The sequence below is a fragment of the Oryctolagus cuniculus genome, chromosome 20, assembly GCF_964237555.1.
Source record: "Oryctolagus cuniculus chromosome 20, mOryCun1.1, whole genome shotgun sequence".
Lineage (NCBI taxonomy): Eukaryota > Metazoa > Chordata > Mammalia > Lagomorpha > Leporidae > Oryctolagus > Oryctolagus cuniculus.
In genome coordinates, this window is record NC_091451.1 from 34,161,271 (window position 1) to 34,176,594 (window position 15,324).

Consider the following 15,324-nt stretch of genomic DNA (forward strand, 5'->3'; position numbering starts at 1 on the left):
TGTTGTACTATGTGAATTAACGGTATAACTAGTACTCAAACGGTACTTTGTGTTTCTGTGTGGGTGCAAACTGTTGAACTATTTACTTAGTATATATTAAGTTGATCTTCTGTATATAAAGATAATTGAAAATGAATCTTCATGAAGAATGGGATGGGGAAGGGAGTGGGATATGGGATGGTTGCAGGTGGGAGGGTGGTTATGGGGGAAAAAAGCCGCTATAATCCAAAAGTTGTACTTTGGAAATTTATATTTATTTAATAAAAGTTAAATATGTATATATACATATATATATATATATATATATATATATAAAGAAATCTGATTATTTGAAACTGGTTAAATGTTATTACCCTGACTTCAACTAACCCTTGGGTTTGAGCTTTTTCCAGGACCCAGAGGATACAGATGCAGCTGAGAGCTCCTCTACCAGCTCTTTCCGCAGAGACGAAGCTTTCCAGGGCCTGGTGACCGCCCCTACCAGGCCGCTCTGTGGAGGACTGGCAGACTCCCAGAACCCGACCTGTGCTGTGTCCCCGCCCAGTCCCTGCCATCCGCCGAAGCCCCGCCCACGCCCTGCCTGTCTCCCCCCCGGGGGCGGGGCTGCGGGAGCGCACGTCCCCTACGCCGTGACGTCACAAACACGACGGCGAGGACCGGGCCTTAGCAACCGGCCTGGTTACAGTCTCCCGCCCGCTCCTCTTCACCAAACCTGAACCACCGGGGCTGGGCCCAGCCTGGGGAAGACCGAAGGGACCCGGCTTGTCCCACAGCGGCTGCAAGAGGACGCACATGGATGGCAGCCGGAGAGGTAAAAGGCGGGCCTCGGTTCTCGGCCGGGCTGGGGCAGCGCGCCGGCCCCGGGTTAGCCCCGACTGTTCCCTGCGCAGAACAGGCTCTCGGCCCAGGCTCGCAGGTCCGCTTCCTGGCGCAGAATGAGTCGCGCTGACCCGGGAGGCCGAGTCTCCTGAGCTCGCGCTGTGCACCGGGAGCTCCGAGGCCGCGGAACCAGCCGGGTTTGTTCTTCGGAAAGCAAACCTCCCGGGACCCAGAATCAGGGCCCCCCGTCTCTTGAGTGTGGCGATCAGGTATCCGGACCTGGTATTAAAGAGAAAGTTCCGGCACAAGTAAATACGAAATATCCCAAATGGCCAAGGCTTTAGTCTCGCCTCCCTCAAACTGTCGACTGACCCAGGCTCCTCTCTGCACCGTGACCAGGAACCCCCTAGCAGTCATGCTGAGGTGGACTTTATGCTGTAGTAGGTCTGGGCTGAGATGTTTGCCTTTTTACTGAGCTTCCAGGTGAGGCTTGCTTGCTGGTCTGGGACTAGAGTTTGGCAGCAAAGGACTAATCCATAATCGCCGTTAGCTCTTACACCTGCCCTTCTTGACGTTCCGAGTCAAGTGGGTATCCTGACGGAATTAAGGCAATACAGATAGGCCAGATCCAACAATTTGTATCTTCACACCGAGCCAGGAACATGCTTTCCTCAGGCTGAAGTAGGCAGTCTCCAGACTCCCCTCCCCTGCTCCCAATGCAAGGTTTTCATCTGTAAAAGGGTGCCTTTGAGCTAAGTTACTACTGGATGATTCCTTGAGTGCGCCTTTGATGTGTAATCTCCGATCAAAATAAATGCTCTTCCGAAGAAAGAACCCCGTTGATCAGAAAACTGTATAATCTGGCATCTTAACCAAAGTTCCAGAAAAAACAAACCAAAGTACTTTTTTTTTTTGGACAGGCAGAGTGGACAGTGAGAGAGAGAGACAGAGAGAAAGGTCTTCCTTTGCTCTTGGTTCACCCTCCAATGGCCGCCACGGCGGGCGCACCACGCCGATCTGATGGCAGGAGCCAGGTGCTTCTCCTGGTCTCCCATGGGGTGCAGGGCCCAAGCACTTGGACCATTCTCCACTGCACTCCCTGGCCACAGCAGAGAGCTGGCCTGGAAGAGGGGCAACCTGGACAGAATCCGGCACCCCAACCGGGACTAGAACCCGGTGTGCTGGCGCCACAAGGCGGAGGATTAGCCTAGTGAGCCATGGCGCTGGCTCCAAAATACTTTTATGACCCTCAGAAATTTTACAACGCAGCTAACATTAAACCTTTGGGTTGTATACCAAGAATCAGTCCCAAATGATCTCATTTAATACACAAAAACATATTGTTAGGTATTATCCTTATTTCACAGAGAATAAACTAAAGTAAGGGACCATAAGAAACTTGGCAAGACCTCAGTAAGCAGCAGGACAAGCTTTGATCCAGGTGCGGGATATGCAGTGCTTTTTATTCCTACATCACATGGTAGAGGCAGGAGGATGAAGAAAGGATACATATAGAACATCAAGTGCAATAGATTTACTAAATTCTCAGTATTTGTTTATGGAAAGATGGTTGAAATTAGATACATATCAAAATGTAAAAGGATTTAACCAATTTTTATAACTTACCCAATTTGCTTCATTTTTAGGATACTGTGTAATTATAGTACTATCAAACATTGTTAGTGATCGTGAATTTAATTAAATCAACTAATATCTGGGGGCAGTTCTCAAATTTAAGCAAAGATAAAATAATTAAAAGTAAATTTCTTAGATTTCATTAGGTTACTTTTGATTATTTCAGAGCATAAAATAGTAAAGTGCCTAAAGAAGAAAAAGTGGTCTTTGTCATTTTCTTATTGTAGTCATAATTTTAGACTTTTTTTGGTAGGGTAAATCTTCATAATAACAGTGTAGTAGAAAGGATAATGTTGTTTATAATCTTTGTTATTAGCTAGGTAATCAGCAAGTCACTTTATCTCCCTGGGCTTTAATTATTTGTAAAATGGATGCTTGGACTTGATAATCTGAAAGGGGGTATGTTATGTTTCCAGGGTCTTGTAGGGAGTGAGAAGAAAAGATTGAAAGTATCGAACTGCCATACACTGTTTTGTCCATGACTTTTGGGGAGAAAAAGAAAGGAAACAACTTATGAATATAGCTTGAAAAAAAATTTTCGGATCAAGCATGTGGCCTAGTGGTTATGACACTGGTTGAGATTCCCAGCATTAGAGTGCCCTATTGAGTCGCAGCTCTGCCCCAGTTCCAGCTTCCTGCTAATGCACACCCTAGGAGGCAGCAGATGATGGCTTATGGAGTTGAGTCCCTGCCACCCTCATGGGAGACCTGAATGACTGAGTTCCTAGCTCCTGGCTTTGTCCTGGCCCAGCTTGGGCCATTGCAGGTGTTTGGAGATTGAACCAACAGATGGGAGCTTCCTCTGCGTGCCTCTCCCTCTCCCTCTGCTTTTCTTTCTCTCAATCAGTTTTTAAAATATTTCTTTAAATCTGTTTGTCCCTTGAAGATATTTATTGCCGACTCTCAAACTTCTGGTATTCCTGGGAAGCACCATCACCTTTCCTCTGGGGAGTTCCTTTGGGCTATCTCTAAACTCAAATTATGTAGGAAACTGGGCTGCTGTCACACACTGCTGAATTTCACTGCCCTACTAAGACCTTCAATCTCAAGTGTAGGATCTTAGTCCTAACCTAATTAGAGGATCGTGTTCTTTTTCTTGTCATCTGGTTTGGGGCTACTTTCCCCTGCTCCATGGAGTCATTCAAGTCTCGTCAGAAGACAGAATCCACATAGTGACTTGAACAAGAAAAGTTTAAAAAATTGTTAAACTGTCATAAATAAGTAACTGTAAGATAGAAGAAAACTATAAGGTACCCTAGAGCCGATGGAGAGTACTAAAGGAAAGTCACATTTGAAAGGAGGCCCTCATCCCAAAGACGTGGGTCCAGACCCTGATGGAGAAGGTAAAACTGCACCTGCCCAAAGCTTCGTCACTGAGAGAGGACGTCAGAGGCTTCACACTCCATGGGAAATAGACTTCATTAAATTGCATAGTCAATCACTAAACAAACAGAACACATAAACAACAGTAAAAATGGGCCCGGGAGAGGGTTCTGTATCCAGAATTGCTGTAGTTTGTTATCTAAAATATTCATCTATCGACAGAAAAATCTAGTGTCATGCAAAGAAATAGGAAAGCTTGATCCATACACAGGAAACAAAGCAGGAACCAGAAACCGGCTGTAAGAGAGCCCAGATGAATTGAGTTCTCTATTTCACCCTTTAATTCTGTTAATTTTAATGGGACTTTTATCTGTCAGCATGTTAGACACCAGTAAGTATAAGCCCATTCCAGGGTAAGTAGACCAGAGAACATAGCCTTTCTGTTTTACTTCTCTGGATATACCATTTTTTCCTGTAGTGAAACATGTATACAATAGAATGGAATTTGGAAAGAATAAACCACATAGAGTTGAGGTATTTTCTTAGTCTGTTTCATTTGATATAGTAACTTAAAGCATGGTTCAAAATCTTAGCAATGTAGATTGTTTAAGATAGTGTAATAGTGGCCAGCGCCGTGAGTCACTTGGTTAATCCTCCGCCTGCGGCACTGGCATCCCATATGGGCACCAGGTTCTAGTCTCAGTTGTTCCTCTTTCAGTCCAGCTCTCTGCTGTGGCCCGGGAGGGCACTGGAGGATGGCCCAAGTGCTTGGGTCTCTGCACCCTCATGGGAGACCAGGAAGAAGCACCTGGCTCCTGGCTTCGAATTGGCACAGTGCCGGCCGTAGCGGCCATTTAGGGAGTGAACAAATGGATGGAAGACCTTTCTGTCTGTCTGTCTCTCTCACTGTCTATAACTCTACCTGTCAAATAAATGAATAAAATAATAATACATTTTTTTTAAAAAAATGTAATAGTTAAGACTCAGGAACAAGACTGTGTGGGCTCCCAATCCCAAACCTGTCATATCATTGCTATGTAATCATGGGCAGATTACGACCTTAACCTTTTTATGCTTCATCCAATCTCACCTCCAAAGTGGGAAAAATTATAGCACTTATCTAATAGTAAAATGAATTAATTAGAATTAAGTGAATTCATACCTGCAAAGTGCTTAGAGCAGTGCCTGTACAGTTAGTACTCAGTCAATTAACATTTTGACTATACCAAAAGAAACCTGACTCAAACTGACAAGCTAAAATGGGAAGTTTTTGACTCAGAAAAGTCTAAGGAAGGTAAAGCCTTAAACATCCTCGGCGCCAGTATCTCAAACATTGTTACAAGGAGTCTTTCTACCAGGGTTTGGCTTTCCGCTGGGTGGTCTTTCTCAGGTTCCCCTTGTGTGGTGTAAGATGGCCAGTGGCAGTACAGGGCTTGCTCACATTCTACATGGGCATAACAGGCCCAGTGAGGAAAAGGCATCTTACCTAATGGTTTCAGTAGAAGTCCTGGGCTTGTGTCTCAGTGGCCAGTTGGCCAGATTAGGAGTCTGTGCCCGATCTTGGGTAGTAATATTAGCTGTATTCAAACCACCAGGGCCAAGAGGAGGAGCAGTTCCCCCAAAGGAAAGCTGAGGTACTATTTTCAGATAAAGAAGCATTGAGCTGTAGGCAGTAGTAAAGTTGGGCACTTGTTTCCTCTGGAGAAGTAAGTTGGGGTTTGGTTTTTTTTCTTTAAAGATTTATTTTGAAAGAGAAAGAGAAATCTTCCATTCACCAGTTCACTCCCCAGATGGCTGCAACAGCCAGCACTGGACCAGGCCGAAACCAAGAACCAGGAGCTTCATCCTGGTCTCCTTGGGCCATTAACAGGGAGCTCAGTTGGAAATGGAGCAGCCAGGACATGAACTGGTACCCATATGGGTTGACGGTATCACAGGCATCAGCTTTACCTACCACGACACAACACCAGCCCCAGAGAAGTAAGGTTTTTAAAAAAGGGGTTTTTGATTTATGGTTAGATCTCAGATGCCTTTCTTTGCTGGTAAAACTGGTAGTTTTGGGATCCGCAAGGAGAGAAGGCCTATACTTCCAGGAATGGAGAGTCCCTACCTGTACTTCTGGGGAAGAAAAGTCCTTGTCAAGGTCCGCACGGGTGCCTAAAGGTCAACCAATGAGGATCAGACCTGCCTCAACCTTTAACCCCACACCCTGTATCATAAGGAGCTCTCCCAACCTCTAAGGCGCGACTTCCCCAGCCCCGCCCCGCTCCACTCTGTTGCTCTGTTGGGACCCGTGAACCTCACCCAGGAGCGGAATCCCAATAAAAGCTTGTGAATTAATTGATTCGTCTGCCTGGGAAGATCTATTACACACCGGACACCTTGCAAAAACTAAGCTAATTTCATGATTCTTCAGCACTGGCTCAAACAGCATCACCTTGACTTGTACTATCTGAAAGAAGGTAATTTTTTTCCTTCCAGCTCTGACCTGTGACGTAGAAGGAGCTTCATAGACATTCTATCTCCGGTTGTTTTTATTCCAGCAAGTTTTGCTCTCTGGTCCTGAATTTTAGATCCTTCTATCTTGATGCTTATTTCTTCTAGACTTTGTATTTGTTCTCCCCACAGCTTTATAGCTTTAACAGCCTGATTGATACACTAGCCATTTTACCCTCTTAAAATCCTGTCTCTTAGGAATATTGTGTTTGTATTTGTATGTGTGGGGAGCAACCCAGACTGGACTGAGTTACTGGAATTAAGACTTATTCTATGCATCTGCTCTCCCACAATATGGCGCTGAGAAGGGAGAAACAGCTACACAGCTGCCTCCAGTTCAACCAATAAACTGTAGGACCTGCTCCTGATTGGAGGAGAGCAGCGTACTCGGTGTGTGGGTAGCAGAGTTGGGATTGGTGGAAGAGGACTATAAAGGAGGAGAGAGACAACATGCACCAGGAACATCTATCTGAAGGAACACCTGTGCAGCCCCCGAGAGAGCCGGCCGGCGGTGTGCCGCTCCCCCGCGGAAGTGGGGAATGTGGCAGGGGGAACCGCCCTTCCACGGAGGTGGAAGGGACGGTAGCCAACCCAGGAAGAACCAGCAGCAAACCCGGGGAGGGCCGAGCAGACGAAAGAACAGCGCAGGGTCCTGTGTCGTTCCTCCACGAAGAGGGGGAGCGACAGTATGTTTGTTACATTTAGTGTTAACTCAGCCTTTCTGTTTTAATGATTAGTACTAAAAATCAAATCACTTTTTGAAGTGAGAAATTATTTTGTAATAAGGTCAAAATGTAATTTTCCAACACCCCATATAGTCTGTGTTAGGACTTGCTAGGCTGTTGGAACACAAATAGTTAATTCTAAAAACTTTGGTGCATTGGTGCACAAATAGTTCATCCCAAGCCTGACAAGTTTACTACCTGGTACCCTATCAGTTCTGCTCCAACTACTCCGAGTGCCCTGCCCTAGAAATACCAAACTGACAATGCCCATACACTGTGAATCAGGGGTTCTGCCCATCCAAACCCACCTGGTCAGATGGACGTAGGTCTCTGCGCCTCCACGTGGCCCCTCCCAGCAAATAGCATACTAGGCTGTTGCCTAGGGCTGAATCTCTTCTCAGACCCCTGCTGCCTGCTGTCTGGGTAAGCTACAGCCTTATTTCCCCTTTACCACACTGTCCTGTTTTGTTTTCTTTCTTATCTTTCCTTTTCTCTCTTTCTCTCTCCCTTCCCCTCTTCTCCCCCCCCCCCTTTTTTTTGTCTTTCGAAAAGCAGAGCTAGAGAAGGGGAGACACAGAGAGATCTTCCATACTGGTTCACTCCTCGATGGCCACAAAACCCTGGGTTGGGACAGAAGCCAGGAGCTTGATCCAGGTCTCTCCGTTGGGGCTAGGGACCCAAGTCCTTGGGCCATCCTCTGCTGCTTTCCCAGGGGGAGGGAGCTGCATCATAAGTGGAGCAGCTGGGACATGAACCAGCATACACATGGGATTTTCTACTTTAACTGGCCACCTTCTCATCTGTTAGGACATAGAAAATCCTAAAGCCTAACAGTCTAGAAGATCAAACTCTGCCTTTAGGGGAGAGTTTTCCATTATATGGAATTAAAAAAAAAAAAAAGATTTATTTTATTCGTTTGAAAGAGTTACAGAGAGAGCTAGAGACAGAGAGAGAGAGGTCTTCCATCCGCTGATTCACTCCCCAGATGGCCTCAATGGCCAGAGCTGAGTCAATCCAAAGTCAGAAGCCAGGAGCTTCTGGGCCTCCCATGTGGGTGCAAGGGCCCAAGGACTTGGGCCATTTTCTACTGCTTCCCCAGGCCATATTAGAGAGCTGGATTGGAAGAGGAGCAGCTGGGAATAGAACTAGCATCCATATGGGATGCCGGCGCTTTAGGCCAGGGCTTTAACCCGCTGCACCACAGCACCAGCTCTAGAATTACTTTTAAAGTATGCTTTTTTTTTTTAAGATTTATTTTATTTATTTGAAAGGCAGAGTGAGAGAGGCAGAGACACTGTTATTTCATGCCTAAAATGGCTACAACAGCCGGGCTAAGTCAGGCTAAAGTCAGGAGTCAGGAGCTTTATCCAAGTCTTCCACATGAGTGGCAGCGGCCCAAGTACTTGGGACATCCTCTGATGCTCTCCCAGGACTATTTCCAGGCAGCTGGATTGGAAGGGGAGCAGCTAGGTGCTGCAAGAGCACCCTTACCTGCTGTGCCACAACATCAGCCCTAATTATGTGCTTTTTGATGGGATCTAAACAAGGGTTGAGTAGGTTGGGCTAGGTGAACCTTAAGACTTGAAATCATATACTCTGATTCTGATTTTTTTTCCGAAGATTTATTTACGTATTTGAGAGAGTTACACAGAGAAAGAAGGAGAGGCAGAGAGAGAGAGAGAGAGAGAGAGAGGTCTTCCATCCATTGGTTCACTCCCCAGATGGCCGCAACAGCTGGAGCTGTCCAAAGCCAGGAGCCAGGAACTTTCTCCAGGTCTCCCACACGGGTACAGGGGTCCAAGGACTTGCCATCTTCCATTGTTTTCCCTGGCCATAGCAGAGACCTAGATTGGAAGAGGAACAGCCAGGACTCAAACCGGAGCCCATATGGGATGCTGGCACTGCAGGAAGCAGCTCTACCCGCTATGCCACAGCGCCGGCCCCCTGATTCTGATTTTTATATACTTGTTTTATACCTAGTAACATGATATAATTTGTAAATTTACTAACTTTGTGAAACGATTACTATCTTAAAATTTACTTCCAAGGATAGACTAATCTACAATTAACTGTAGGTTAATACCTATTTATCAAAATCTTAGCTATATTATCTCCAAATAGTTTAAAAATATAGATCAGTGGAGTACAGAATAAAGCCAATATATATCAAATGATGCAGTTGATAATTTATCATTTTACCCAATGAAACTTAAGCCCCAAGGAACAGCTGATCAAAAATGCTTATGTTCTTAAAAGGTGAAGCTTTTTATCTGTGTTGAATTTTTGCCATTTGATATATCATTGCTGAATAATAATGTGATTGAATAAAATCTTGAATGACTGGTAAACATAAATTATTTTTAAAATATTCTTTGTGAAATCCTCTTTCATTTATCCTAATACTTTGTGTTTGTGTTTGTTTTGGGTAAAAGTCAGAGCAACCCCTGTCCTTCCCAGATATGGTCCACCAAGCCTATTTAAAGGACACTTGAGTACCAAAAGTAATGGTAAGTAAGGTACTTAAAATAGTTACTTTGTTAAAAGACTGCTGTTGAGGTGGGTGCTGTGGCACAGGGGGTAAGGCCACCGCCTGCAGTGCTGGCATCCCATATAGGTGCCAGTTTGAGTCCCAGCTGCTCCGCTTCCGATCCAGCTCTCTGCTATGGCCTGGGAGAGCAGTGGAGGATGGCCCAGGTCTTTGGTCCCTGCATCCACGTGGGAGACCCAGAAGAGGCTCCTTGCTTCAGATTGGCTCAGCTCCGGCCATTACGGCCAGTTGGGGGGCTGAACCAGCAGATGGAAGACTCTCTCTATCTCTCTCTGTAGCTCTGCCTTTCAAATAAAAAATAAATAAATCTTTCAAAAATAAAAATAAAGACATGTTTTTAAAAAGGATTTTTATTTATTTATTTGAAAGGCAGAATTACAAAGAGAGGGAGAAACACAGAGCTGTCTTCTATTCAGGGCTGGGCCGTGCTGACGCCAGGAGCCTGGAACTCCATCCTGGTCTCCCATATGGGTACAAGGGGCCCAAGTACTTGGGCCAACTTCTGCTTTTCCTGGCTCATTAGTAAGGAACTGGATTAGAAGTGGAGCTGTGAGGCCAGCGCCACGGCTCACTAGGCTATTCCTCCGCCTTGCGGTGCCGGCACACCAGGTTCTAGTCCCGGTTGGGGTGCTGGATTCTGTCCCGGGTGCTCCTCTTCCAGGCCAGCTCTCTGCTGTGGCCAGGGAGTGCAGTGGAGGATGGCCCAGGTGCTTGGGCCCTGCACCCCATGGGAGACCAGGATAAGCACCTGGCTCCTGCCATCGGATCGGCGTGGTGCGCCGGCCGTGGCGGCCATTGGAAGGTGAACCAATGGCAAAGGAAGACCTTTCTCTCTCTGTCTCTCTCTCACTGTCCACTCTGCCTGTCAAAAAAAAAAAAAAAAAAAAAGAAGTGGAGCTGCTGGATCTTGAATCGCATTCCCCTATAGGATGCCTGTATTGCAAATGGCAGCTTAACCTGTGCCAGGATCATGGCCCCAGTTTTATATTTTAAAGCCTTCAAAGTAAACTTGTTGTTTTTTTTTTTTTTTTAAGATTTTTATTTATTTATTTGAATGGCAGAGTTAAGGAGAGTCAGAGGCAGAGAGAGAGAGAATCTTTCATCTTCTGGTTCACTCTCCAAACGGCCGTAACAGCCGGAGCTGGCCCAATCCAAAGCCAGGAGCCAGGAGCTTCTTCTGGTCTCCCACGCTGGTACAGGGGCCCAAGCACTTGGGCCATCTAGTACTATTTTCTCAGGCCATAGCAGAGAGCTGGATTGGAAGTGGAGCAACCGGGACCTGAAATGGCACCCACATGGGATGCCGGCCCAACAGGCGGTGGCTTAACCCACTACACCACAACACCAGCCCCATCTTGTTGGTTTTAAAATTTTTATAATTATAAAAAGTTTTAAGTATGGGTTTTTAGGCAAAATAACTGAAATCTGTTTTTTCTTATTATTTAGTATTTAAAAACCTTTGATGACATTACATCCAAACATGATCACATTTTCAGTTGTCTCAATTCTTCATGTTTGTGTGTGTGTGTATGTATATATGTGTGTGTGTATATATATATATATATATGTATTTGTGTGTGTGCATACATATATATAGAGAGAGGGAGAGAGCCAAAATCCAGCTTTTTTAAAAAAAATTTATTCAAACGGCAGAGTTATGTGGGGGGGTAAAAAGGGTGGGGAGGACAGTGATATCTTTTTTTTTTTTAAGATTTATTTATTTACTTGGAAGAGTTACACAGAGAGAGAAGGAGAGAGAGAAAGAGAGAGGTCTTCCATCCACTGGTTCATTCCCCAGATGTCCACAACAGCTGGAGCTGCGCTGATCCAAAGCCAGGAGCCAGGAGCTTCTTCCAGATCTCCCACACGGGTGCAGGGGCCCAAGGACTTGGGCCATCTTCTGCTTTCCCAAGCCATAGCAGAGAACTGGATCGGAAGTGGAGCAGCCAGGATTTGAACCAGTGCTCATATGGGATGCCAGCACTGCAGGAAGTGGTTTTACCCGCTACACCACAGCGCCAGCCCCAGCAATATCTTTCTTTATCTATTGGTTCACTCCTCAAATAGCTTCAATGGCCAGGGCTGGGCCAGGCTGAAGCCAGGAGCCCAGACCTCCATCTGGGTCTCCCACCTGGGTAGCAGGGCCCAGGGATTTGAGCCATCTTCCACTGCCTTCCCAGGCACATTGGCAGGGAACTGGATTGGAAGTGGCACTCTGATTTGGGATGCCAGTTCCAGGTGGCAGGTTAACTTGCTGTGCCATGATGTTGGCCTCCAGAACCAAACTTGGAAAAGTAATTTTTTAAATAAAAATTTGAAACTAGATTTAAAATATGCATACATAGAAAAGGAGGACAAAGAACAATATGTAAAGTTTGCTAACTTTTTTTAAAAAAACAATCATGTACAGAGTTCGTAAAGGTGCAGTAGTTGTAAATATGAGGCTGCCTTGGTTTACATCCAAACTGCACATCCTCTGTTAGTGGTGTGACCTTGAAAGCCCAACTCATATCTCTTTGCCTTAGTTTCCACTCTGTTAGGTGATGATAATAATGACCAGATAAGCTTAAAACAATGCATGACAAATGATACCCGTTTAACAAATATTTTTAGTAGTAGTAAAACTCAACAATTATTGTATGTATATCTTTATATTATGCATAGTTTCCCAGGAAGAACTCATTTAAAAAATAGCAGAGAAGTGGGCAAAAGTAACAATAAAACAAAATAATGTGGGCCAAAAAAAAACATAGCAGAGAGTGTTTCTGAGAGGAGACTAAACTGTCAGTATAGACAAGTCACTCATTTTTCAATCTCTGTGCTATTTTTATTGTTGAATTTTTAAAAACTATATGCATGTATTCTTAAAAATGATTTTATGTTTTAAAAAGTTAAGTCTATATATTTTATATTTGAATGTAAGTATGAAAGTATTTCTAAGATTTGTTTTAAACAGTTTGGGTAAGTGTTAAAGAATTTAATGTCATGGGATTTTTATGTGATTATACTTAAGATAGCCCTAGTACTTTAGAAAGAATTCACTTAACCGATTTGTAGATCTTGTTTTCAGGTAAAGTTAGAAATTTACCTCTCAGAATAGGATCTTTATATAAAACCTATGTAAAGTTTTGGAATTTGAGATTTATTTGATTTCAGAAGCTTCCTGGATTGTTCAAATATTAACAATGGTAACATTATTTTATAACTAAGCAAGTAGCTAAACATTTTTAATTATTGGATTGAGAGCTATAAAAAAATTATTTTATAGAAGTAGTAATAGATTAGATTCTGGAATCTCTTTCCCAGACTCAGGCCTGTAAAACTTAGTCTTGGAAAGGTTTGATTTCCAAGTGATTAGTGGGTCATCAGTGTTGTCAGTGCGAGGTTAAGACCATACAATTGTTAAATCAATAGCAAAAGGCACTGTACACTTGCTCCCCATGTAGGACCTCTGTCTATGAGAATTAACAGTAAAACTAGTCTTCAAACAGTACTTTATACTTTGTGTGTCTGTGTGGATGCAAACTGTTCAAATCTTTACTTAGTATAGAGTTGATCTTGTATATATAATGATAATTAAAAATGAATCTTAATGAAGAATGTGATGGGAGAGGGAGTAGGAGGTAGGACAGGAGTGGGGGTGGGAGAGGCGGGTATTGAGGAAAGAACCACCATAATCTAAAAGCTGTACCTATGAAATTTATATTTATTAAATAAAAGCTTTCTAAAAAAAGAAAATAATAGACCATATTTGGTATCACAAAGCTAGAATATCAGTTTCTGTAAGGTTGACTTTCAGAACATTTTATAAGAATGAACTTAATCGTTAACTTATGGTTTTATATTGATTTTAATTATATAATGATGAAATATGTTTTAATTTTTAGCTTTTTGCACTGACTCCTCTTCTCTCAGATTAAGCACTCTCCAGCTGGTCAAGAATCACATGGCTGTTCACTATAATAAAATCCTTTCAGCCAAAGGTAAAAATGTGCAATTGTGAACTTTATGTACCCCAACTTAAATCCTCCACTTCATTTCCCATTAGAATAAGTCTATAGGGGCCGGTGTTGTGCATGGCAGGTTAAGCCTCTCCCTGCATCACTGGCATCCCATATGGGTAGTGGTTTGAGTCCCAGCTGCTCCACTTACAATCCAGCTCCTCGCTAATGTGCCTGGGAATGCAGAGGAAGATGGTCCAAGAGTTTGGGCTCCTGCACCCACGTGAGAGACCCAGAAGAAGCTTCTGGATCCTGGCTTTGGCCTGGCCCAGCCCTGGCCATTGTGGCCATTTGGAAAGTGAACCAGTGGATGGAAGCATATGCATTTGCTCTCTCTATCTCTCTATGCCTCTCCTCTTTCTGTAACTCTGCCTTCCAAATAAATAAAAAATAAATCTTTAAAAAAAGAATATATAGCAAAAATGATATATAAAAGGGCTTATGTGTTGTAGTGAAATATCAAGTATTGCATCTGTATATATGTGGCAGATTTAGAACATCATTTTTAAAAAGATTTATTTTTGAAAGAGTTACAGAGAGAAAGGGAGAGGTAGAAAGAGAGAGAGAGATCTTCCATCTGCTAATTCACTCCCCAAGTGGCTACAATAGTCAACCAGGCCAAAGCCAGAAATCTAGAACTCCATCCTGGTCCACCACATGCATGGCAGGTGCCCAAGTACTTGTGCCATCTTCCACTGCTTTCCCAGGTGCATTATCAAGGAGCTGTATTGTAAGTAGAACAGCCAAGACTTGAACTGGTGCTCATATGGGATTCCGGTATTGCAGGTGGCAGTTTAACCTGCTCTGCTACAACACCAGAACTAAGTATACAATTTTTGTTAGCAATATTTGAAATGTATAGAATGGCTTATGTTTTATTTTTTGTCAGCTTTGAGATGTAACTTATATACAATAAAATGCACTAATTTTAAGTATACAGTTATATATTTTGAATAATGTAAAACTACTACCACAGTCATACTATAAAACAGGTATTGGTAAACCACAGCTTATAGGCCATCTATTTTTGTACAGCTTGTGAACTAAGAATGGTGTTTATATTTTTTTATTAAAATATTTATTTACTTGAAAGTCAGAGTTAGAGAGAGAAGGAGAGGCAAAGAAAGAGAGGTCTTCCATCTGCTGGTTCTAGAGCTGTGCTGATCTGAAACCAGGAGCCAGGAGCTTCTTCTGGGTCTCCTACACGGGTACAGGGGCCCAAGGACTTGGGCCATCTTCTGTTGCTTTCCCAGGCCATAGCAGAGAGCTGGATAGGAAGTGGAGCAGCCAGGTCTCGAACCAGTGCCCATATGAGATGCCAGCATTGCAGGCAGCGTCTTTACCCACTACGCCACACCGCTGGCCCCTATATATTTTGTTTAAAAAGATGTATTTATTTTATTTGAAAGGCAGAGTTACAGAGAGGCTGAGGCAGAGAGAGAGAGGTCTTCCATCAGCTGGTTTATTCCCCAAACGGCTGCAACAGCCGGAGCTGCACCAATTTGAAGCCAGGAGCCAGGAGCCTCCTCCGGGTCTCCCACACTGGTGCAGGGCCCAAGGACTTGGGCCATCTTGTACTGCTTTCCCAGGCCACAGCAGAGAGCTGGATTGAAAGTGAAGCAGCCAGGACTTGAACCGGTGCCCATATGGGATGTGGGCACTGCAGGCGGTGGCCCTACCTGCTTTATATTTTTTAAATAATTTCTATAAATAAAGCAATATCTTGTGATGTGAAAATCATACAAAATTCAAATTTAATTGTCCATAAATACATACA

General features: G+C 43.9%; 1 protein-coding gene across 13 annotated transcripts in view; it reads left to right on the forward strand.

The window, feature by feature from the left end:
- The first annotated feature begins 599 nt into the window (after positions 1–599).
- SPATA7 (spermatogenesis associated 7) overlaps positions 600–15,324 on the forward strand; it is a 40,454-nt gene continuing 25,729 nt past the window's right edge. For 2 of the 13 annotated variants that reach the window (XM_017349468.3, XM_070065482.1), the window contains exons 1-3: positions 600–811; positions 9,431–9,505; positions 13,434–13,529. In XM_017349468.3, the coding sequence (XP_017204957.3) occupies positions 793–811; positions 9,431–9,505; positions 13,434–13,529 (190 nt within the window). In that variant the 5' untranslated portion in view covers positions 600–792. Of the gene's footprint in view, positions 812–9,430; positions 9,506–13,433; positions 13,530–15,324 lie in introns of those variants that run through there. The other 11 variants (XM_017349472.3, XM_070065491.1, XM_070065485.1 and 8 more) reach the window with 10 other exon arrangements.